The following is a 26,314-nucleotide window of genomic DNA, read 5'->3' on the forward strand; positions in this document are numbered from 1 at the left end:
GCATTTTTTACAGTAGGAGAGTTTAGCCTTTCAGATAGAAGTTTCCGGAATGCTTGGGCGTAAGGGAAATACTGATAACTATTTTTAGACAGTTTTGCAGAAGACTTTGCTGAAGCTGGGTGTGTAAGACAGAGATACATATGAAGGGGAGATTAATTCAGTGTAAGGAGTTAAATTTAAAAGTTCCAGACCAGAGGTGTTTGGCAAAAGCCATGAAAAGATTATTTGAAGCTGAGAAAGTCTAAGTTCATTTGTATGAGAACTCCAGAACAGGCTAACAGATTCTCAAGACAGAGTATTGAGGGCTACAGTTAAATTAAACCCTATGCATGGGAAAGAGGAGGTTATTCTCTTTGGAGTGAATTATGGAATAGATTATTCTTGGGATTTATGGGATTGTATTTTACAGTGTATTCTGAAATCTTTAGATTTGTGTTAAATGTAAATAGCTTGGTTTATTCTATTTTGTCTTCATTTCTTTTGCATAATAAACTTCTGTTCTTTTTAAAATCAAATCTGCAGCATTGTGTGCTCATGAAAGAGCCCATAATTAAAACCAAAATTAAATAAGATCTATCAAGGCAAGTTTCAGTCTGGGAGCTGACATGACCAGCAATGACATTTGCTGGAATCATAAGAATATACATGTGCAGTCATATGTACATGGATACACCACATATGTATGTAAACATGTACATGTGTATAGGGTGACATGGATATGCACACACATATGTACAAATGTTTATTCATAGATGCATTTACAGAAATGATGAGGCACAGATGTATGTACATTCATATGCAGGTATCTTCACAGACACACAGGAGGGTTTTTGCAAACCATTATCATGTGCACAAACATGCACTTAATACACACACATACAGATGAAAATGTACATTTACTCAAGCAAACACATGCAAGCACAAACCCAGAGACATACACACACTGACACACAGACACACACACGCTCACACACACACACAGACACACACACACTCACACACACACAGACACACACACACGCTCACACACACACAGACACACACATGCTCACACACACACAGACACACACACACGCTCACACACACACAGACACACACACGCTCACACACACACACAGACACACACACACGCTCACACACACACAGACACACACACGCTCACACACACACACAGACACACACACACGCTCACACACACACACACAGACACACACACAAACTCACACACACACAGACACACACACACTCACACACTGACACACACACACACGCTCACACACACACACACAGACACACACTGACACACAGACACACACACGCTCACACACACACACAGACACACACACACACACACTGACACACAGACACACACGCTCACACACACACACAGACACACACACACGCTCACACACACACAGACACACACACGCTCACACACACACAGACACACACACACGCTCACACACACACAGACACACACACGCTCACACACACACACAGACATACACACGCTCACACACACACACAGAAACACACACACGCTCACACACACACACACACGCTCACACACACACAGACACACACACACGCTCACACACACACACACACACACTCACACACACACAGACACACACACGCTCACACACACACACAGATACACACACAACACACAGACACACACATAGATACAGACACAGACAAACAAAACACACACACATACATACACACACATAGACATAGGCACGCAGACACACACATACACACACATATAGACACAGGCATGCAGACACACACAGACACATACACAGACACACAAACACACACAACACACACACATAGACACATACACAGATACACACACATAGACACAGGCACGCCGACACATACACAGACACACAAACACACACACGACACACACACACAGACACATACACAGATACACACATCCACTCGCACACACACAGATACACACACACACTCACACAGACACACACACAGACACATACACAGATACTCACACAGACACAGAGACACACATACATACTGACATATACACGCACTCACACATAGACACACACACACAGACACACACATACTGACATATACACGCACACACAGACACAGACACACACACACTCACACATAGACACACACACACAGACACACACACATACTGACATATACACGCACACACAGACACACACACACTCACACATAGACACACACACAGACACACACAGAGACACACATATGCACACAGACACATACACAGATACACACACACACACTCAGACACACACACACGCACACAGAGACACAAACACACACACACACAAACTTTGCTTGCAATGAAACCAGTCCACACTATCATGTTCTGATATCCCATAACCTGATGTTGTGCTGTGGTTCTCTTTGGTGTGTATCAGGATCTTTCGGCAGTGCGTTAGCTTATACTTCCTCCGGAAACCCGCTGCAGCAGTGGACAAAGGCCCAGGCGGTTTATTGTGGAGCAACACCTGTTCAGGTAAGGAAATGGGTAGACCAGGGATGTTTTAGGAACCTGGCTGGGTTACTCACTCGTGAGAACATTTAGATCCTTGCAACAAGTTGAGAGGCATTCACTGTTTTCACTGAACTGTACTTGATTATGTGGGTCTGGCAATTAATTGATACATGCTTGACTGGGTGAGGACTCAGAGCAAGGTAAACAGGCGCAGAAGCTAGTGGAAGGTGGGATGGATTTGATGTGCCCATTACACGTGTCTTCAGCCGGACAGACACACCACCTTTCCTCATATATCCGGGACTGACATTTCTACAATGCTCGTTAGGAAATCAGTTGCACACCGCTATATTTGGATCAATAATCAAGTGTCAAATAGACTTGTTAACAAGCCTACATTGATCAGAATAATACACTGGCCATGGCATTAATATGATTAGCAGTCAAGTGGGAGTGGGCAGGTGTTTACACAGGCATGTATGAGAAAGGGTGACATGGAATGAGGGTCCATCATTTGTGGGGAGATGGGCTTGCCCTTGTTATGGACTAGCCCAGACCACTCAAAACATTCTTAAGCAGGCAGCCCAGACCATAACTTTGCAATTTGCTACGTGTACAGTAAAAAAAAAAACCCAGACTAAGTTAGCTAGGTAGACTACCAGGTTTTAAAACAGCCAAATATTCATTCACATAATTACAGAATGAAACTGAAAGACCAGAATATAGAAAAGCCGCAGAACTCAGTCGATCCAAGCTAGACTTAATAATGCTGTTCCGAAAGATACGTGCAACAGTCCCAATAAGCAAACCCCCTCAAACACAGAGTAACAATGATACAGAGGTTTACAGGTTGAAGTTGGAAGGGCAGAAGGAGAGAGAGTTCAGCAGCCTATTTCACACACAGCTCCTGCTGCTCTGACTCTAACAAGCCTTCAGCTTTCAGGACTGGCCACTTCCCTTTCATTATACAGGTCACTTCTAAAACATGACAGCTTTGGCCTAAAGTCTCATTTGTTCACATATAAACAGAAAGGCCTCACAGTAAACCCTTTCATCTCTGTACCAAGCCAGCCGGTTCGGAGACCGGACTGTTACTGACCCCTCTGAAACACAACACCGAGGACACAGTATCCTTGAGAAAAGGAACAGCTTTGTGACATCATACACACAGACAGGACAAACAGGAAGACAGCTAACAATCCGCATCCACGAACACCAACTAGCCACGAAACGACACGACCAGCTATCCTTAGTAGCCACACACGCAGACGACAAGCAACATGAATTTGACTGGGACAACACTACCATTATAGGGCAAGCCAAACAAAAACAGCCAGGGAATTCCTAGAAGCATGGCACTCATCCACAAACTCCATCAACAAACACATCGACCTGGACCCAATATACCGGCCACTACAGCGGACAGCTGAAACTGACAACCGGAAGCGGCAGGGACAGGCCACTATAAATGCCGGAGGAAACACCACAGAAGCGCTTCACAGGAGGCTCCCAAGCACTGAGGATGTCACCTAGACAGAGGACAAAACGTTTGCAACAAAAATTTCCAGCTCGGCGAACAGAACCACAACAACGAGCACCCGAGCTACAAATCTTCACCCAAACTTTGAATACACAGACAGTCCCCAGACACACACATACACACAGACACACACAGACACACACACACACAGACAGACCCCAGACACACACATACACACACAGACACACACACACAGACACACACACAGACAGTCCCCAGACACACACATAGACACACAGACACACAGACACACAGACACACACACAGACAGTCCCCTGACACAGACACACACACACAGACAGTCCCCTGACACACACACACACAGACACACACACACACAGACACACACACAGACAGTCCCCTGACACACACACACAGACACACACACACAGACACACACACAGACAGTCCCCTGACACACACACACAGGCACACACACACAGACAGTCCCCTGACACACACATATACACACACACACACACACACAGACAGTCCCCTGACACACAGACACACACACAGACAGTCCCCTGACACACACATATACACACACACAGACAGTCCCCTGACACACACACACACAGACACACACACACAGACATACACACAGACAGTCCCCTGACACACACATATACACACACACACAGACAGTCCCCTGACACACACATATACACAGACACACACATATACACAGACACACACACAGTCACCTGACACACACATATACACAGACACACACACACAGACACACACACAGACACACACACAGACAGTCCCCTGACACACACGTACACACAGACACACACACAAACAGTCCCCTGACACACACATACACACAGACACACACACAGACAGTCCCCTGACACACACATACACACAGATACACACACAAACAGTCCCCTCACACACACACACAGACGCACACATACAGACACACACACATGCAGTCCCCTGACACACACACACACAGACACACACACAGACAGTCCCCTGACACACACATATACACAGACACACACACACAGACAGACACACACACAGATAGTCCCCTGACACACATACACACAGACACACACACACAGACACACACACACAGACAGTTCCCTGACACACACATACGCACAGACACACACAGACAGTCCCCTGACACACATACACACAGACACACACACACAGACACACACACAGACAGTCCCCTGACACACATACACACAGACACACACACACAGACACACACACAGACAGTTCCCTGACACACACATACACACAGACACATACACACAGACACACACACACAGACAGTCCCCTGACACACATACACACAGACACACACACAGACAGTCCCCTGACACACACAGACAGTCCCCTGACACACACATACACACAGACACACACACACAGACATACACACAGACAGTCCCCTGACACACACACAGACAGTCCCCTGACACACACATATACACAGACAGTCCCCTGACACACACACACAGACACACACACATACACACACACACTGACACGTACACACGAACACACACAGACACACACACACTGACACACACACACATAGACACAGACACACACAGACACACACACGCATGAACACACACGCAGACACACAGAAATGAACAAACATACACAGACACACGCACACAGACAGTCCCCTGATATGCACACACACAGACACACATACACAGGCGCACACGCGCACACACACTCACACACACAGACCCAAACACACGCACAGACACATACACACACACAGACCCACACACACGCACAGACACATACACAGACACACACATACATAGACCCACACACATGCACAGACACACACCGGCAGACACACATACACACAGACAGACACAGACATGAACACATACTCACACAAACACAGACCCACACATACGCAGACATACACGCGCACAGACATACATGCGCACAGACATACATGCACACACAAGCGCACATACACACACGAACACATATGCACAAACACACACAGACACACATACACACACACAAACACATACAAACACGCACACACACGCGTGCACACACACACACACGTGCGCACATAGACACATAAGCACGTACAAACACACAGATCCAAACATGCATGCATTCTCTCTCTCACACACACGTGCACGCAGTCTCTCTCTCTCTCACTCACTGTCTCACACACACATATATACACACAAACACACACACCAACACACTAGACCTGAACAAGATGACAGGTGAGGAGTTGAGGTAAGGATCGTCCTGTGTGTATTATGATCTAACTCAGTGTCTTTCTGCTTCCAGTTTATTATAGAAGGCGTTTCAGGAGACAGCAAGGCCGCTCAACTTGGAGTGGACAAAGTCTGCATCGTCGACTGTTTGGGTACGACCAATGTTAAGTGTCTCTCCTCAGTTATTGTCACTGGAATCAAAATCAGTCATTCATTTTAACCTCACATGCCATCCGGAACATAAGAACCCCAGAAACTGGAGCAGGCAGAGGCCATTGAGCCCATCATAGCTGCTCTCCCATTTACTACAATCATAGCTGATCTTGGGCTTGAGCATATCCACTTCCCAAACCCTCTTGATTCACTGACAGACCACACCTCTGATGATGTCAGCCTGAAATATATTCAGTGACGGAGGCGCCGCAAATCTCTGAAGAGAATGTTCCTTGTTTCAGTCAATCATAGAATCCCCACAGTGTGGAAACATGCCATTCAGCCCATCGGGATCCATACCAACCCTCCATTGAGCATGCCACCCAGACCCACCCTATCCCTGTCATCCCTCATTTCCCTCAGCTAATCCACCCAGTCTGCACATCCCTGGGTACTATGGAAAATTTAGCATGACCAACCCCCACCCCACCACCCCCCCCCAACCTGCACAACTTTGGACTGTGGGAGGAAACCCACACAGACACGGGGAGAATGTGCAAACTCCACACAGACAGTCACCCGAGAGTGGAATTGAACCAGATCCCTGGAGCTGTGAGGCAGCAGTGCTAACCACTGAGCCACTGTGAGTCCTAAAGCACTGGTCACTTACCCCAACACTGAATCCAGTTGTATTAGATTTCCCAATCAGGGAGAAATCTCTCCCAGTGGATAGCAGCAATTTATAAATAATTGTTATTTATGCAACTCATTTTTTCCTTCTGATTCCTTTGCAGAAACATCGACCACAGTGACACCCTCCACCCCTGGGACTACACCCTCCACCCCAGACATTACACCCTCCACCCCAGACACTACACCCTCCACCCCAGACACTACACCCTCCACCCCTGGGACTACACCCTCCACCCCAGACATTACACCCTCCACCCCAGACACTACACCCTCCACCCCAGACACTACACCCACCACCCCAGACATTACACCCTCCACCCCAGACACTACACCCTCCACCCCAGACATTACACCCTCCACCCCAGACACTACACCCTCCACCCCAGACACTACACCCTCCACCCCTGGGACTACACCCTCCACCCCAGACATTACACCCTCCACCCCAGACACTACACCCTCCACCCCAGACACTACACCCTCCACCCCAGACACTACACCCTCCACCCCTGGGACTACACCCTCCACCACAGACACTACACCCTCCACCCCAGACATTACACCCTCCACCCCAGACACTACACCCACCACCCCAGACACTACACCCTCCACCCCTGTCACTACACCCGCCACCCCTGTCACTACACCCACCACCCCTGGGACTACACCCGCCACCCCAGACACTACACCCACCACCCCAGACACTACACCCTCCACCCCAGACACTACACCCTCCACCCCAGACACTACACCCACCACCCCTGTCACTACACCCGCCACCCCAGACACTACACCCACCACCCCAGACACTACACCCTCCACCCCAGACACTACACCCTCCACCCCTGTCACTACACCCGCCACCCCAGACACTACACCCTCCACCCCTGTCACTACACCCGCCACCCCAGACACTACACCCTCCACCCCAGACACTACACCCTCCACCCCAGACACTACACCCACCACCCCAGACACTACACCCACCACCCCAGACACTACACCCTCCACCCCTGTCACTACATCCGCCACCCCAGACACTACACCCTCCACCCCAGACACTACACCCTCCACCCCAGACACTACACCCACCACCCCAGACACTACACCCTCCACCCCTGTCACTACACCCGCCACCCCAGACACTACACCCTCCACCCCTGTCACTACACCCGCCACCCCAGACACTACACCCTCCACCCCTGTCACTACACCTGCCACCCCAGACACTACACCCTCCACCCCTGTCACTACACCCACCACCCCAGACACTACACCCTCCACCCCTGTCACTACACCCTCCACCCCAGACACTACACCCACCACCCCAGACACTACACCCTCCACCCCAGACACTACACCCTCCACCCCAGACACTACACCCACCACCCCAGACACTACACCCTCCACCCCAGACACTACACCCTCCACCCCAGACACTACACCCTCCACCCCAGACACTACACCCACCACCCCAGACACTACACCATCCACCCCAGACACTACACCCTCCACCCCAGACACTACACCCACCACCCCAGACACTACACCCACCACCCCAGACACTACACCCTCCACCCCAGACACTACACCCACCACCCCAGACACTACACCCTCCACCCCAGACACTACACCCTCCACCCCAGACACTACACCCACCACCCCAGACACTACACCCTCCACCCCAGACACTACACCCACCACCCCAGACACTACACCCACCACCCCAGACACTACACCCTCCACCCTATACACTACATCCACCACCCCAGACACTACACCCACCACCCCTGGGACTACACCCACCACCCCAGACACTACACCACCCTCCACCCCAGACACTACACCCACCACCCCAGACACTACACCCACCACCCCAGACACTACACCCACCACCCCAGACACTACACCCACCACTCCAGTCACTACTCCCACCACCCCAGACACTACACCCTCCACCCCAGACACTACAACACCTACCACCGGGACAATCTCAGGTCAGGATAATTTATACTTTATCAATTGTGGTCATTACAAAATGATTAGTGTTTTATGATGGTAATTTTTTTTTTAGTCATTTAAGGTCAGTCATTTGAATGGTCAACAATGTTTAGAACTCTTTTTGCGAACATCACAATACCATGTAGAAACAACAGAGAGCCATTGACCAGGAGAGATCTCCCTTGTCTGACACATTATCAGCATTTGGCCAAGTCACCATATCCACTGCATCCCTTTCAAGGGCTCAGTGAAATGCCTAGTAATCTGTTTAAATTGGTGGTTCATCATGCTTCAAGGGTGTAATTAAATTCTATGGGAATGGGTGATGGAGAAATGTTAAAGGAATTTTCACTTTTGGTGGTCCCTCAGTGACTAGTTGAAGATTCAGGACAACTAGAGAGAGACTTGGGCCACTGAACGATCAAAGAGATTGTCTTTGCGTTGAATCTCAGGAAATGAGAAAGATATTAAATGAATATTGTGCGTCAGTTTTTACTGTGGAAAACGAAATGGAGGCTGGGGAGCTCAGGGAAATAAAGATCGATGTTTTGAGAACAGTTGACTTTCAGAAAAGTAAGCGGGGGAGGTCTTAGAAAATATAAAGGTGCTTACATCTCCAGGATCTGATCTCGTGTATTCCAGGACTTTGTGGGAAGTTAGGGAGGAAATTGTTGGGCCTCTTACAGAAATATTTGTATCGTTGCTTTTTAGAAAGATAGAATCCCGACAATGTGGAAACAGGCCCTTCAGCCCAACAAGTCCATACCAACCCTCCGAAGAGTAACCCACCCAGACCCATTCCCCTACTGTCCTATATTTACCCCTGATCCATGCACCTAACCTACACATCCCTGAGCACTGTGGGTAATTTACTGTGGCCAACTCACCCTGACCTGCACGTCTTTGGAGTGTGGGAGGAAACCCACGCAGACACGGGGGAGAACGTGTAAACTCTACACAGACAGTCACCCGAGACTGGAATCGAACCTGGGCCCCTGGCGCTGTGAGGCAGCAGTGCTAACCACTGAGCCACCGTGCCTATTAATACGGGTGAGGTGCCAAATGACTGGAGCGTGGCTAACGTTGTGCTTTTATATAAGAAGGATGGAAGGAGACATCTGGGAACAATGGACCCGTGACTCTGACTTCAGTCGTGGGGGTGTTGTTGGACGTGATTCTGAAAAATCGGATTTTGCTGTACATCTCTAGACTCTATATGCTTTCGGAGAGGCAGTGACTGATTAGGGATGGTTTTGTGCGAGGGAAATCATGTCTCGAAAACTTGATTGAAGTAACCAAGACGATTGATGAGGACAGAGTGGTCGACATTGTCTACTTGGGACTTTAGTAAAGCCTTTGACGAAGTTCTGCATGGTAGACTAGTTCGATCACATGGGATTCCGAAGATTCAGGCTGGTGGTGGAGGATTGTTTTTCAGACTGGAGGCCTGTGACCACGGATTGGTGCTGGGTCCACTTTTAGATTAGATTACTTACAGTGTGGAAACAGGCCCTTCGGCCCAACAAGTCCACACCGACCCTCCAAAGAGCAACCCTACATTTACCCTTTCACCTAACACTACAGGTGCTTTAGCGCGGCCAATTCACCCTAACCTGCACATCTTTGAAAGTGTGGGAGGAAACGGGAGCACCCGGAGGAAACCCAAGCAGACACGGGGAGAACATGCAAACTCCACATAGTCAGTCGCCCGAGGCGGGAATTGAACCCGCGTCCCTGGCGCTGTGAGACAGCTGTGCTAACCACTGAGCCACCGTGTTTGTCATTTATATTAATGATTTAGATGAGAATGAAGGAGGCTTGGTTCGTAAGTTTGTGGATGGCACCAAGATTGGTGGTATCGTGGAGGGTGAGAAAGGTTATCTGGGAACACAGCGAGTTTGGGCCAGTGGGCTGAGGAATGGCAGATGGAGTTTAATTGAGATAAATGCAAGGTGTCGTATTTTGATGAGGCAAACCAGGGCAGGACTTACGCAGTTAATGATAAGACCCTGGGGAGTGTTATAGAACAAAGAGGTCCAGGGGTACAGGTTCATAGCTTCTTGAAAGTGAAGTTACAGGTAGACAGGGCGGTGAAGAAAGCTTTCAGTATGCTTGCTTTCATTGGTCAGAGCATTGAATATAAGAGTTGGGACATGTTGTTGCAGCTGTATAAGACATTGATGAGGCCACATTTAGTCTGGCCTCCCTATTATAGAAAGAATATTATTAAACTGGAAAGAGTGCAGAAAAGATTTACCAGAATGCTACCTCGACTGGAAGGTTTGAGTTATAATGAGAGGTTGGATAGGCTGGGACCTTTTTCCTTGGAGCACAGGATACTGAGGGGTGTCCTTATAGAGGTCAATAAACTCATGGGAGATATAGATAAAGTAAATAGCCATTTTCCATTGTAGGGGAATCTAAAATGAGTGGGCATAGGTTTAAGGTGAGAGGGGAGAGATACAAAAGGATTTTCACATAGAGGGCGGTGAGTGTCTGGAACAGGCTGCCAGAGGTAGTGGTGGAAGGGAGTACGTGCTGTCATTTACGAAATATTTCGACAGTTACATGGATAGGATAGGTCTGGAGGGATATGGGCCAAATGCAGCCACATGGGGCGAGTTTAATTGTGAAAACTGGGCGGCATGGATGAGTTGGGCCGAAGGGCCTGGTTTCCATGCTGTAGACCTCCACGACTCCAACTGAGCAACTAATTTTCCTCTAACCTGTTTCCTCTGTCAGATGGCGTTTGTATCGTGTCAGGAGATCCTCACTACATAACCTTCGACCAAAGGAAGTTTACCTTCCTGGGGACCTGCACCTACACTCTTGCCAGAAGTTGCGAGAATAAGACAGGTATGTGTAAAAGAGAGATAATGACCCTGATACACAACCTCTCTAAGAGGTAAAGCCGAGTTATGTTAAAAAAAGCTTGACCTAAGACGTCTCTCTTTTCATAGCCATTGGGCCTCTGAGTGGCTGCTGTATTCATCGTGATAATCCTCTCTTGAACAACAGTTCAAGTCTCACTCCTTGAATTCTAAGTCCAAATCAACACTCCATGTGGCTGTACTGAGTTAGTGCTGCATTGTCAGAGGCCTTTGGATGAAATGTTAATTCCCTCAGGCAGGAGTGAGCAAGGCCGCAGGGGGAGAAGAGTTTAGGAGTTCTGTCTGGTCTGCTGAGCCAGTGTTCGTCCTCCTTGTTCAACAGCAAAAACAGCAGATCTGGTGGGCTTTGGGATCACGAAAGATGCTAAGCAAACATCACACTGTTATTTTTAAAAATAAACACAGTATGTGCTGGAGAAATACAACAGGTTTGGCAGAGAGAGAGAAACAGCATTCACATTTCCAGCCCACCATGACTCTGTCTTTGGAACTCTACCCCATTGTTGGCCACGTTTGTGTGAAATGTACTCCTTGCACGTGTGTGTGTGTGCTTGTATTCAGTGTGTTAATGTGCATATTTCTGTATTTGTGTGAATATTTGATTGCCCTATGCGTGTGTGTATGGTTCTATCAGTGTGCTGTTTGTATCTGTATGTCTACCTCTTTATGCACGTGTGTGTATCTTCCTGTCTGTGCATATCTGTGTAGGTGTATCTATCACTCTGTCTGTCTGTGTATTAGTCCATTTGTGATTGTATGTGTATCTCGATGTACATGTGTCTGTCTGTATGTGTGTGTGTGTCAGTGTGCTTATGTTACTGTGTGTCCACCTGTACAGTTTGTCTATGTCAGTATACATGTTTGTGTGCCTATATTTCTGCGTGTGAAAAGGTTGTCTCTCATAAACTTTCTCTGTTGATCTCGCTCTCTGTGCACCTTCTCTGATGCCATGTATCTATTTGTGTGTCTGTGTGTTTATGTGAGTGTGTGTATGCATGTGTGTGTGTCTGTGTCTGTGAGCATTTGTGTGAGTGTGTGTGTGTATGTGCGTTTCTGAGTGTGTGTGTTTGTGAGCATTTCTGTGAGTGTGTGAGTGTGTGTGTGCGTTTGTGTGTCTGTGTGTGTGAGAGAGAGAGAGAGAGTTTGTCAGTGCTTATTTGACAGTCAATATGCTTCTCTCCTTTAATGTTATTCAATGATTTCCAGGACCCTGGTTCAGCATCGAAGGCAAGAATGAGGAGAGGGGATTACCTGGAGCCACTTACCTCAGAAAACTTTACATCACCGTTGACGACATCACCATTACGCTGATGAAAAACAGGCGAATCCTGGTTAGTCTCCCCACAGTTTCACCAATCATTTTGATTGAGAGTTTCACTGAGTTCAGTCAGTCAGAATGACTTTTTTTTTTTCTCTTTATTTATTCATAGGATGGGGGCCTCGCTGGTCAGGCCAGCTTTTTATTGCCCATCCCTAATTGTTAAGGGTCTTGGGTCTGGAGTCACATGTAGGCCGTAAGGACAGCAGTTTCCTTCCTTAAAGGGCATTAGTGAGCAAGATGGGCTTCTCCTGAGCATTGAGTCTTAATTCTTTTTTAACACTTAATTCAAACTTCCACGATGGTAGGATTCGGACTTTGGTCCCCAGAACATCACCTGGGTCTGTGGATTATCAGTCCAGCATTAATACCACTCAGCCATTGCTGCCCCAATGAAAACTGTTAGATTGCAATTAAAACCAATGGCTTCCTCAATGTCATTCAGGGAGAGATCACTGCTATCCTTACCCAGTCTGGGCTAGGAGCAGGCAGGTGGGTGGGGTTTAGTTTGGGATTAAGGACTGGTTGACCCAAAGGGGTCTGTTTCTGTGCTGGATGACTGTATTAAATTTAAAATTTGAGAGGTTCATTCTAGAGTCCAGTAACAGCGGGGAAGAAGCTGTTCTTGGTACGTGTGTTTAAGCTTTCGTATCTTCTGGAAGAGATTATAACCGGGGTGGGAGGAGTCTTTGATGATGCCGGCTGCCTACCTGAGGCAGCGGGATGTACAGGTGGAGTCAGTCAGCGGGAGGTTGGTTTATGTGATGGACTGGGCTGTGTTCACAACTCTCTCTGCAGTTTCTCACGGTGCTGGGCAGAGCAGATGCCATATCAAGCAGTGATGCACCCTGATCGAATGCTTTCTCTGATAGTTAAAGCACTTTAAATGTCAGCTCAGACGCATATCCTCATCAACAGCAATTTGCCCCAATTGCCAAAGGAGATTCGAAGAAAGGAGAAAACATAGATTCTCCCCTTCTCCCTATCACTGCCAAACTGCGTGTGGCCTCTTTTCTACCTTCCTCTCACCCCTCTGAGTCCTTTATTGACCAAAGACTATTTGTTTAACTTGCCCTTGACTATCCATGTGACCCAGTCTAGGGCAAAGAATTCTCCACATTTCTTTCCCTCATTACCCATCTCGCTATCATTGCCCAGACTCAGTTCCTGTATTGATTGGGACAAACCACATGGATTTTCTGATTTCAGATCTCTACTGAAATGGTTCCCTTTGGGAGATGGATGGGGGGGGGGGGGAATTAAATCAGGTTGCGCTACCTAGTCTTCAGAACAAAACCAACCAAATCTTTCCACTGTGGAAACAGGCCTTTCAGCCCATGCACTGACAGGCAGCCCATCCTATCCCCATAACCCGGCATTTCCCACCTGACCTGCAGGCTACGGGGACAATGTAGCACGGGCCAATCCATCCTAACCTGCACGTCTTTGGACTGTGGGAGGAAACCGGAGCACCCGGAGGAAACCCACGCAGACACGGGGAGAATGTGCAAACCTTCACACAGACAGTCACCCGAGGCTGGAATCGAACCCTGGTCCCTAGCGTCGTGAGGCAGTCGTGCTAACCACTGAGCCAGCGTACCACCAACAAGCATGGTGTAATTTGAGTCATCAGATTGACCAAAGAACCAGGCTATGGAGTGGGGTAGCACACACCTTCTACAAAGTCAGCACAGGAGACCAGACAGGAAAATACGGCTGAAGAGCATGCCTATTTATTTTTAAAGTAATATTAGATTATTCACTACCAACTAGGAATCCAGAGGCAACACTGTTCACAGGGATTTAATTCCAACTTTTCCATTCATTGAAATTAATGCTGCTAAAGTGGAATTTGAATTCAGAGCATTAGCCTGGGCTGTTAATCCAGGGATATCACCAGTATATTACCCTGTCCACCTGACCTAGAGCTATCCGGTCAAAACTGCCATTGCTGGTCTAATTCTACCCACAATACACAGCTACGGAGTTGAAGTTAGATAGTTTGAGTAGCATGGTGGTTCAGTGGTTAGCACTGATGCCTTGCAGCACCAGGGACCTGGGTTCAATTCCCACCTCAGGCGACTGTCTGTGTGGGTTTCCTCCAGGTACTTCTGTTTCCTCCCACAGTCCAAAGATGTGCAGGTTGGGATGGATTGGCCGTGCCACATTGTCTCCATAGTCTACAGGTCAGATGGGGAATGCAGGGTTATGGGGATAGGATGGGCTGCGGACTCAATGGGCTGATAGGCCTGTTTCCACAGTTGAAGAGATTTGGTTGGTTTTGTTCTCCCCAGATTAGGGACTAGGTATCGTAACCTGATTTATCTACCACCCTCCCCCCCCTCCCATCCATTTCCCAAAGGGAACCTTTTCACCAGAGGTCCGAAATCAGAAAATCCATATGGTTTGTTCCAATCAATACAGGAACTGAGTCTGGGCAATGATAGAGAGGTGTGTATGTGTGTGGAGTTTGCACATTCTCCCCTTGTGTCTGTGTGGGTTTCCTCCCACAGTCCAAAGATACCCAGATTACGGTGGATTGGTCCTGATAAATTGCTCATTGTGTCCAGGGATGTGCAGGATAGGTGGGTTAGCCAATGGGAAATGCAGGGTTACAGGGATAGGGTAGGGGGTTGAGTATTGATGAGATGCCCTTCAGAGGGTTGGCATGGGCTGAATGGCCTGCTTCCACACTGTAGGGATTCGATGATCATTTTGGTAGAACTCTAAACAGAATCCATACCTGTCGGATACAAACCAGTCACAGCCAGGCTCTCTCCCACTTCAGGACAAACATGAGACAGAATCCCTTAAACAAGCCATTTCTCACTGTGACAGAGCAGTTGTATTTTACAAGTAGTGTTTCTGATTAATACAGTGTTCCCATTAATCTGGGAAGCTTATCTCCTTCACAACCAAGCTATTGTTGTGTATCAATTTCAGCCTTGGTTATCAGGCAGTTACATAGACCATCCATCCCAGTGACAGCCTGATTGAATCAAACAGCCTGCTCACCCAACTGTTCAAAACAACTTGGAAAACATTTGCAAAAACCCAACACAAAATGTCTACCGTTAGGCGTGATTACATGATTGGGTCGCACTTGCTGAACAATCCCAACTGCAATAATAACCACCCCAGCAAAGCAATTTCAGATAATTACGGGAGCAAGAGTAGGCCATTCAGCCCATCAAGCTTGCTCCACCATTCAATATGATAATTGAATTAAATCCACGGGGAGCACCCTTTATTTACATGTGGGGAGGCCTTGATGCTGACCCAGCTCCCTCAGAGCCAGCTCTCAGAGTGAACAGCTGAAAATGTGTTGCTGGAAAAGCGCAGCAGGTCAGGCAGCATCCAAGGAGCAGGAGAATCGACGTTTCGGGCATGAGCCCTTCTTCAGGAATGATGCCCGAAACGTCGATTCTCCCGCTCCCTGGATGCTGCCTGACCTGCTGCGCTTTTCCAGCAACACATTTTCAGCTCTGATCTCCAGCATCTGCAGTCCTCACTTTCTCCTCAGAGTGAACAGAACCTCTGGCCCTCCTGTTTATTTTTTTCTCTATTACCCCCACACTACCGCCTAACTGTGGTCATGCTTATTTTTTTCCCCAGCACCCATATTGTGTGTGTGTGTGTGCAGGTGTGAGACACAGTGAAAGACACAAGGTGCACGAATCTTTATTCAGTTTCCACCACCAGGAAGAAAAGAAACACTCAAATGGCCAGCGAAATCTGTCCTAGCCCTTGTGAATTACCCAGAAACTTTCTCCATGGCAACGTCTTGTCTATCACAGTTGATTTGCCAACCAATCAGCACCATTGACCCCTGCAGTATAAACTGTTAAAATTATTTGGCATGCTTGCATTTGTCCTGATGTGTGCACGATGATTGATATTCAGCGACGGCTGGATTCTTTCCAATCAAGGGACGATTGATAAAGTACATCTGATTTGGTAGCAGTGCGACGAGGCGATCCTCTGCAGGCCTTTCAGTCAGGCTTTCTGAGCTCTACCCAAGAGAGGCGAAATATTGATGTCGTGTCTGATCCTTGTAATTACAGGCGGGCCAAACAAGGGTGAGGCTGCCAAAGCAACTGGGCAGAGTCCATCTCTCTCAGTCCGGCCAATACGTCATGGTCCAGACAGATTTTGGCCTGCAGCTACAGTACGACGGGAACCATTTTGTGAAGATAACTGTACCGGGGTGAGTCCCATGGCTTTTGAGCTCAAGCGTGCCACTCTTGACCTCAAAGAAATGCTCATCATCTCTGAGTCCAGAGCGTGAAAGAATGCTCTTCACTTGACTGGATGAGGGCATCTCAATACCATCCAGGGTGAAGCAGCCCGTTTGACTGGCACCCCATCCAACTCTTCCAGCATTCACTCCCTTCATCAATGATGCTCAGGGGCAGCGGTGTGTACCATCTACAAGGTGCACTGAAAGGTTCCTGTGGCAGCACCTACCCCCTCCACTGTCAAGGCAGTAGACACATAGGGACACCAGCATCTGCAAGTTCCCCTCCGAGTCACTCCTAAACTGGAAATATATTGGCTGTTCGTCCAGTGTTATTGGGTCAAAATCCTGGAACTGTCTCCCTGTGAGGGGGGGGGGGGGGGGGGTTCCCTACACCACATGGGACTGCAGCAGTTTCAGATCATCACCACCTTCTCAAGGTTGCAATTAGGGATGGGCTCTTGATCCCAACAGGCCCCAGGTCTATTTGTTAAAGGGTCTCTTTCTCTCCTAGCAACTATTACCAACAGATGTGCGGATTCTGTGGTGACTTTAACGGTCATTCTGTTGATGATTACCGGATGCCAGATGGGTCCTTGGCGGTGAATGACACCATATTTGGAGAGAGCTGGAAGACGAAAGATGACGAGGATGAGAGGTAAGTGCTGCTTATGCGCCGCGTTACATCAACCTCTTCACCTCCTGCGCTTAGACTGAGACGTGATTATTCAGAGTCTCTCAATGGTCCGATGAGTGAAGACCATGTGATAACAAGCCATAGAGGATGGGTTTGGTTGAAGATGTAGATCTTTAAGCAATGCAGCAAAGTGGCCCAGAGACAAGAAAACATCTGTCACGATGTTGAAATGAATGAGGTGGAACGCCATTTTGAACTATACAAGACGAGTCGGTCCACAATACACCATTCGCACAATTCCCTCTGGAGAGGTTTGGGCAGGGAATTCTGGACCAGAAGGCATGGCCACCAATGGTGCAGCGATAGAAATCAGGAACTTGTAAACCAGCTCTCCTTTCCTCCTCAACTCCTGTGTCGACGCTATTTGCAGGAGATGGAAATGGTTTCAAGATGGCGTCCACTTGTCATCCAAATGGCTCGAGGTACAGCTCTGAGCCAATCTAAGACCTTTCCACTGGGGTCCACGCTGACTGCATGTCCCCACTGATGCACATTCCCCCCCCCCACATCAACCATGGCCAATATTTTTGAAGGGATCTCATAGTTATTTCTGGCAAAGACCCATTGAGCCATGTTGCTGTGTTCCAGGTGTAAGACTATTGTCCCAGCTCCATGCGAGAAAGAAATCCTTGACAAAGTGATCAGCGATGACCAGTGTGGACTCATCATTGATGTGACAGGACCGTTCAGGTAAGAGAAACAGGTTGCAGCAGTAGATTATTACAGGTAGCGGAAATCGGAAATAGAAGCAGAGAATGGTGGAGAAGTGAAGGAGAGGAACACAGTTAACAAGCTAGGTTGGTGCATTGTCTTCAGAACTGGGTCAAGGGAAGGCGCGAAGGAGAGGGCAAGGATACAACGTTTTGGAAAGAATTCTGAGGGATAGGATTTATGACCATTTGGCAAGGCATAGTGTGATTAAAGGCAGTCAGCATGTCTTTGTGAGGGGCAGGTCATGCCTCACAAATCTTATTGAGTTCTTCGAGGAGGTGTCAAGACAGGTCGACGAAGGTCAAGCAGTGGATGTGGTGTATATGGACTTCAGCGTGGCATTTGATAGGGTTCCCCATGGTAGGCTCATTCATAAAGTCAGGAAGTATGGGATACAGGGAGATTTGGCTATCTGGATTCAGAATTGGCTGGCTGACAGACGGCAGAGAGTGGTTGTAGTTGGAATGTATTCTGCCTGGAGGACAGTGTTGAGTGGTGTCCCGCAGGGCTCTGTTCTTGGGCCTCTGCTCTTTGTAGTTTTTATAAATGACTTGGATGAGGAGGTTGAGGGGTGGGTTAGTAAATTTGCAGATGACACAAAGGTTGGAGGTGTCGTCGATAGTATAGAGGGCTACTGCAGGCTGCAGCGCGACATAGACAGGATGCAGAGCCGGGCTGAGAAATAGCAGATGGAGTTCAACCTGGATAAGTGTGAAGTAATGCATTTTGGAAGGTCAAACTCTAAAGCTGAATTTCGGATTAAAGACAGGATTCTTGGCAGTGTGGAGGGATCTAGGTGTGCAAGTACATAGATCCCTCAAAGTTGCCACCCAACAATAGGGTTGTTAAGAAAGCATATGGTATTTTGGCTTTCAGTAGCAGGGGGATCGACTTTAAGAGCCGCAAGGTTTTGCTGCAGCTCTACAAGTCCCTGGTGAGACCACACTTGGAATATTGTGTCCAGTTCTGGTCGCCCTACTATAGGAAAGATACAGAGGCTTTAGAGAGGGTGCAAAGAAGGTTTACCAGGATGCTGCCTGGACTGGAGGGCTTGCCTTATGAAGAAAGGTTGAATAAGCTCAGACTTTTCTCTCTGGAGAGAAGGAGGAAGAGAGGAGACCTGATCGAGATATACAAGATAATGAGAGGAATGGATAGAGTCAATAGCCAGAGACTTTTCCCCAGGGCAGGATTGACTGGTACGAGGAGTCATAGTTTGAAGAAATTAGGAGGAAGGTATAGAGGGGATGTCAGAGGTAGGTTCTTTACGCAGAGAGTTGTGGATGCATGGAATGTGTTGCCAGTGGTGGTGGTGGAAGCAGAGTCCTTGGGGACATTTAAGTGACTGCTGGACATGCATATGGATAGCAGTGAGTTGAGGGGTGTGTAGGTTAAGTTACTATATTTTACACTAGGATTAAATCTCGGCACAACATCGTGGGCCAAAGGGCCTGTTCTGTGCTGTACTTTTCTATGTTCTATGATACATCATGATAAGGCGGAAGACAGAAGCAGCTCACGTGAATCTGTTATTGCAGTTCAGCCTAAGGCCTAAGCGAGGTGAGTAAAGAAACAAAAGATGTCACTCGAGCCAGTCCAGATGTCCAGGAGCAAAACAACAGCATAAACCAGGAGGAGGAGGAGGAGGAGGCTCCACAAATATTCCCATCAAGACTGGGGGAGCCGAGCGCCATCAGTGTGAAAGGCAAAACTGAAACATTTGCAACCACCTGCAGCCAAAGTTCTAAATCAAAATGGGAGTGGGGATGACAGTCTGAAATAAGATTCGGAGATGTCGGTGTTGGACTGGGGTGTACAAAGTTAAAAATCACACAACACCAGGTTATAGTCCAACAGGTTTAATTGGAAGCACTAGCTTTCGGAGCCACCTGATGAAGGAGCGTCGCTCCGAAAGCTAGTGCTTCCAATTAAACCTGTTGGACTATAACCTGGTGTTGTGTGATTTTTAACTAAAGTCTGAAATATGTTCTTGTTCATTCTTTTACGTGATGTGGACCTTGCTCGTGTTTATTGCCCCCCCATGGACCTTGAGAAGATGGCAAGCCACCATCTTGAACCTTTGCGAAGAGTTTCTGGGCCGTGGGACGGGAAGGAGAGAAAGGCCAAGTGTGTGAAACCTCCTGCCCGTGCATGCACACATTTTCAGGATTGGAGCACAATATCATTGTTCTGTCCCCAGTATTTATTGGAATCAATCTTCACGTTGTATTTGGTCGCTGTCTGGGTGAGACGTCAAAACTCCAAGCAGTTCCAAGGCAAGCCAGTGGCTCAGTGGTTAGCACTGCTGCCTCACGGTGCTAGGGGCCCCGGTTCGATTCCACCCTCGGGCGACTGTCTGTGTGGAGTTTGCACCTGGTCTGCGTGGGTTTCCTCCGGGTGCTCTGGTATCCTCCCACAGTCCAAAGGTGTGCAGATTAGCGTGAATTGGCCATGCTGAAGTGTTCAGGGATGTGTAGGTTGGGTGCATTAGTCAGGGGTTAAATGGAGGGGAATAGGTCTGGGTGGGTTACTCTTCAGAGTGGATTTGTTGGGCCGAAGGGCCTACACCCACACTGAAGTGGACCAAGGGAAAACAAAATGACGCTCAACCTTAAAGTCAGAAGAAATAGTGATAATGACACTGGACTAATAGTCTGGAGCACCCAGTTAATGGGAGCTGGTGGAAGAGAAATTGAATTAATTAAATTTACATTGAAAGCAAAATCTAACATTGAAAGCAAGTGAATGAAAACCTATCATTGCTTGTTTTTTAAATAAAAATTCAGCTGGTTCCCTCTCCTTTTTGGAGAGACAAAGAAAGAAGTAGCTGGGAAAACTCAGCAGCTCCAGCAACATCTGTGGAGAGAAAGCAGAGTTAACGTTCCGGGTCGATTGACCCTTGTTTTGAACTACGGCTGTGGAAATGAGATTTAGCATACACCTTGTGTCCTTATCTGTTATGACCAAGATGTGACCAATAATGCCCTAATACCCCTTTTCCCTTCCTGGATGAACTTCCGCAATCTGTGCATAGGATTCCTACACTAAGGAAACAGGCCATTCAGCCCACTGAGTCCACACCACCCCTCCCAACAGCATCCCACTCAGACCTGCTCTATCCCTGTACTTCCCATGGCTGATCCACCCTAACCTGCATATCCCTGGGTGCTATGGGTAATTTAGCACGGCCAATCCACCCTAATCTGTACATCCCTGGGCACTATGGGTAATTTAGCATGGCCAATCCACCCTAACCTACACATCCCTGGGCACTATGGGTAATTTAGCATGGCCAATCCACCCTAACCTGCACATCCCTGGGCACTATGGGTAATTTAGCACGGCCAATCCACCCTAACCTGCACATCCCTGGGCACTATGGGTAATTTAGCACGGCCAATCCACCCTAACCTGCACATCCCTGGGCGCTATGGGTAATTTAGTACGGCCAATCCACCCTAACCTGCACATCCCTGGGCACTATGGGTAATTTAGCACGGCCAATCCACCCTAACCTGCACATCCCTGGGCACTATGGGTAATTTAGCACGGCCAATCCACCCTAACCTGCACATCCCTGGGCGCTATGGGTAATTTAGTACGGCCAATCCACCCTAACCTGCACATCCCTGGGCACTATGGGTAATTTAGCACGGCCAATCCACCCTAACCTGCACATCCCTGGGCACTATGGGTAATTTAGCACGGCCAATCCACCCTAACCTGTACATCCCTGGGCACTATGGGTAATTTAGCACGGCCAATCCACACTAACCTGCACATCCCTGGACACTATGGGTAATTTAGCACGGCCAATCCACCCTAACCTGCACATCCCTGGGCACTATGAGTAATTTAGCACGGCCAATCCACCCTAACCTACACATCCCTGGGCACTATGGGTAATTTAGCACGGCCAATCCACCCTAACCTGCACATCCCTGGACACTATGGGTAATTTAGCACGGCCAATCTACCCTAACCTGCACATCCCTGGACACTATGGGTAATTTAGCACAGCCAATCCACCCTAACCTGCACATCCCTGGACACTATGGGTAATTTAGCACGGCCAATCCATCTAACCTGTACATCCCTGGACACTATGGGGTAATTTAGCACGGCCAATCCACCCTAACATGCACATCCCTGGGCACTATGGGACCATATACTACAGCCAATCTACTCATCTTTGGACGATGGGAGGAAATCGGAGCATTGGGAGAAAAACAAACACAGACACGAGGAGAATATCACTGATGCTGGGAGGCAGCAGCGTTAGCCACTGAGCCACTCGTGGTAGAGGTCACAGTGAATGTTACATGTAACAAACTCCACAGTATTGTTCTTTGGTCTTGACTCCCCTCTGAATTAGCCTGAAGCACACTCAGAAATAGGTGATACACCTTGGTCTTGCCACTGACAGCTCTATCTCATGACGCGACACATCAGCATGACATTCCGACATGCTGGAATTACAGTCAGCTGTTTATGGTTGGTTTCTGCTCTTGGCCATTCACCAATACAGAGCCCTCTCATTCATTTGTTTGGCACTCTCCCTGAAGCTGTGTTGACTGTGAATGGAGCCCTATAATTCGGGGCGCTGATCCACCACCTCCATATTAACCAAAGGTATCATGACCTACAGCCCCGTGTTGAAGAGTAACCTCTGTTTTACTTAACAGGGACTGTGTTAAGATTGTGGACCCCATGCCTTACTTCAACAACTGCGTGTATGACATGTGTCAGTTCCAGGGTTTCCAACCACCTCTGTGTGACCAGCTTCAGGCCTACACTGATATCTGTCTATCTGCCGGAGCCACTGTGCACAACTGGAGGACTCCAGATTTTTGCAGTAAGTCAGCAGTCATTTTTGTTCCTGGCCGTGAGGAGAGTGTTTCCTGTGGGTGCTACATCAAAAGGTTGCGCAGTGATGTCTTTCCATTTGGGGTGGGGGGGGGGGGGTTCGATATTGGCTGATCCCCTGACTTGACTGCAGGGGAGCCTCAGAACACCGACTTGTGCACTTTCCTAATTACGGAGAGCTGAAACATCCAAAAAGGGCTGAAGCTCCTCCCCCATGTCCTTACTCTGGGGCTTCCGGTGGGGGGGCTGGGGGGAGGGTGCAAGGGTGGGGATGAAGGATTTGTGCAAACGTCCCACAACTCACACCATCTCCAGAATCCGAAACGGGTCTTGTGAAAGATTCTGAAATGTTGTGAAACTTGAAAGGGTTCCAAAACAAATTTACAAGGGTGTCGCTAGGGTTGGAGGGTTTGAGTTAGGGGGGAGAGGGTGAATAGGCCAAAGTCTTTGCCCCAGGGTCGGGGAGCCCACAACTAGAGGGCGTAGGTTATAGGTGAGAGGGGGAAAGATTTAAAAGGGAGCTAAAGGGGCAACATTTTCACGCAGAGGGTGGTGCGTGTATGGAATGTGCTGCCAGAGGAAGTGGTGGAGGCTGGTACAATTACAACATTTAAAAGGCACCTGGATGGGTGTATGAATAGCTGAAAAATTCGTTGCTGGAAAAGCGCAGCAGGTCAGGCAGCATCCAAGGAGCAGGAGAATCGACGTTTCGGGCATAAGCCCTTCAACTTTGGGCTCATACCCGAAACGTCGATTCTCCTGCTCCTTGGATGCTGCCTGACCTGCTGCGCTTTTCCAGCAACGCATTTTTCAGCTCTGATCTCCAGCATCTGCAGTCCTCACTTTCTCCTGGGTGTATGAATAGGAAGGGTTTGGAGGGATATGGGCCAAGTACTGACAAATGCGACTAGATTAATTTAGGATGTCTGGTTGGCTTGGATGAGTTGCACCAAAGGGTTTAATTCTGTGCTGTTCATCTGTACGACTGTTATAAGGAGGAGGCTGGATGGACTGGCATCTTTTTTTTTAACTGCAGCATAGGATGTTGAGGGGTGACCTTATAGAGGTTTATAAAATCATGGGGGACATAGATAAGGTGAATGACAGGATCTTTTCCCTAGGATGGGGGAGTTCAGAACTCGGGCACCTATATTGAAGGCGAGAGGAGAAACATATAAAAGGGACCTGAGGGGCAACGTCTTCATGCAGAGGGTGGTACGTGTATGGAATGAGCTGCCAGAGGAAGTGGTAGATGTTGGTGCAGTTACAACATTTAAAAGATGTTTGACCAGGTACATGGATAGGAAGGGTTTATGGGCCAAATGCAGGCAAATGGGACGAGTTTAGTGTGGGGGATTTGATCGGCACAGACGAGTCGGAGCAGAGGGTCTGTTTCCATGCTGTATGACTCTGTGACTGTTATCTTTGCATTTCAACCACACCACACTTCGTCCCTGTAAACCTTGGTTAAAAACCCTGTTGCTGGCAGTTTTGAAGATGGTAATAAGTGGCTCAATACCCCCCCCCCCCCCCTCTCATGATGGGATAAAATGTTCCTCTGGCAGGTTGAATGTTATGGGATCTCTCCTGTAACTAGAGCCCAGAATCTGTTCTGTAATCTGGGCAGTGTGAGTTCTTGCATACCATCACCTATGTGTCTCTTATTAGAGTCATAGAGATGTACAGCACGGAAACAGACCCTTCGGTCCAACCCGTCCATGCCGACCAGATATCCCAACCCAATCTGGTAAAACAAAAGCTAAACAATATCCACTTTGCTCCGCAGCTCCACTCTGCCCGTCAAACTCCCACTACAACGTATGTGCCAGCATTTGCCCAGAGACATGTAGCCAACTCAACAGTTCTGACTGTTCAAAGAAATGCATTGAAGGATGTAGCTGTGACCCTGGGTATGTTCTCAGTGACAGTCAGTGTGTCCCCCGCTCTGACTGTGGATGCTCTGACGATGAAGGCAATTATCACCTGGTAAGTAATCTCTGCTTATAACCAATATCTCACCAATCTCCACTGTCAACAATGACAGATCCAGCTTTGGTGACCACCCTGGTAGAATAGCCTGCTCCACTCACTAGCCAGACTTGGGCACAAGTCCGGTTTTGGCACAGAACCACACATAGTAGGTGGGCAGAGCACAAATCAAAGTGAGGCCAAGGGCCTGAAAGGGTCAACGTTAGAGTGGTGCTGGAAAAGCACAGCAGCATTCGAGGAGCAGGAAAATCGACATTTCGGGGGTCAATCTTTTATTTATCCATTGGCTGGGCCCAACGTTTATTGCCCGTCCCTAGTTGCCCCTTGAGAAGGTGGTGGTCAGTTGCCTCTTGAACCGCTGCAGTCCGCTTGCTATGGGGTTGACCCACAATTCACTGGGGGGAGGCGCGGGTTCCAGGACTGTGACCCAGCGACCACTAAAGGAACAGCAGTGCAGTATACAGGTACACAATCCTTCACCCGA

The 26,314-nt window shown here is 48.3% G+C and overlaps 1 protein-coding gene across 1 annotated transcript in view; it reads left to right on the forward strand.

Annotated features, from left to right (window-relative positions):
• LOC122544398 (uncharacterized) overlaps window positions 1-26,314 on the forward strand; it is a 150,101-nt gene that overhangs the window by 49,244 nt on the left and 74,543 nt on the right. Inside the window, exons 19-28 of the mRNA XM_087983038.1 lie at window positions 2,427-2,524; window positions 6,348-6,426; window positions 7,222-9,117; window positions 11,864-11,977; window positions 13,219-13,343; window positions 17,395-17,537; window positions 18,082-18,225; window positions 18,853-18,954; window positions 23,661-23,830; window positions 25,628-25,827. Of these exons, the coding sequence (XP_087839164.1) occupies window positions 2,427-2,524; window positions 6,348-6,426; window positions 7,222-9,117; window positions 11,864-11,977; window positions 13,219-13,343; window positions 17,395-17,537; window positions 18,082-18,225; window positions 18,853-18,954; window positions 23,661-23,830; window positions 25,628-25,827 (3,071 nt within the window). The remainder of the gene's footprint in view (window positions 1-2,426; window positions 2,525-6,347; window positions 6,427-7,221; window positions 9,118-11,863; window positions 11,978-13,218; window positions 13,344-17,394; window positions 17,538-18,081; window positions 18,226-18,852; window positions 18,955-23,660; window positions 23,831-25,627; window positions 25,828-26,314) is intronic.

The sequence above is a fragment of the Chiloscyllium plagiosum genome, unplaced genomic scaffold (genome assembly GCF_037043375.1).
Source record: "Chiloscyllium plagiosum isolate Xiang-an unplaced genomic scaffold, Cpla_swu_hap1 HiC_scaffold_44, whole genome shotgun sequence".
NCBI lineage: Eukaryota > Metazoa > Chordata > Chondrichthyes > Orectolobiformes > Hemiscylliidae > Chiloscyllium > Chiloscyllium plagiosum.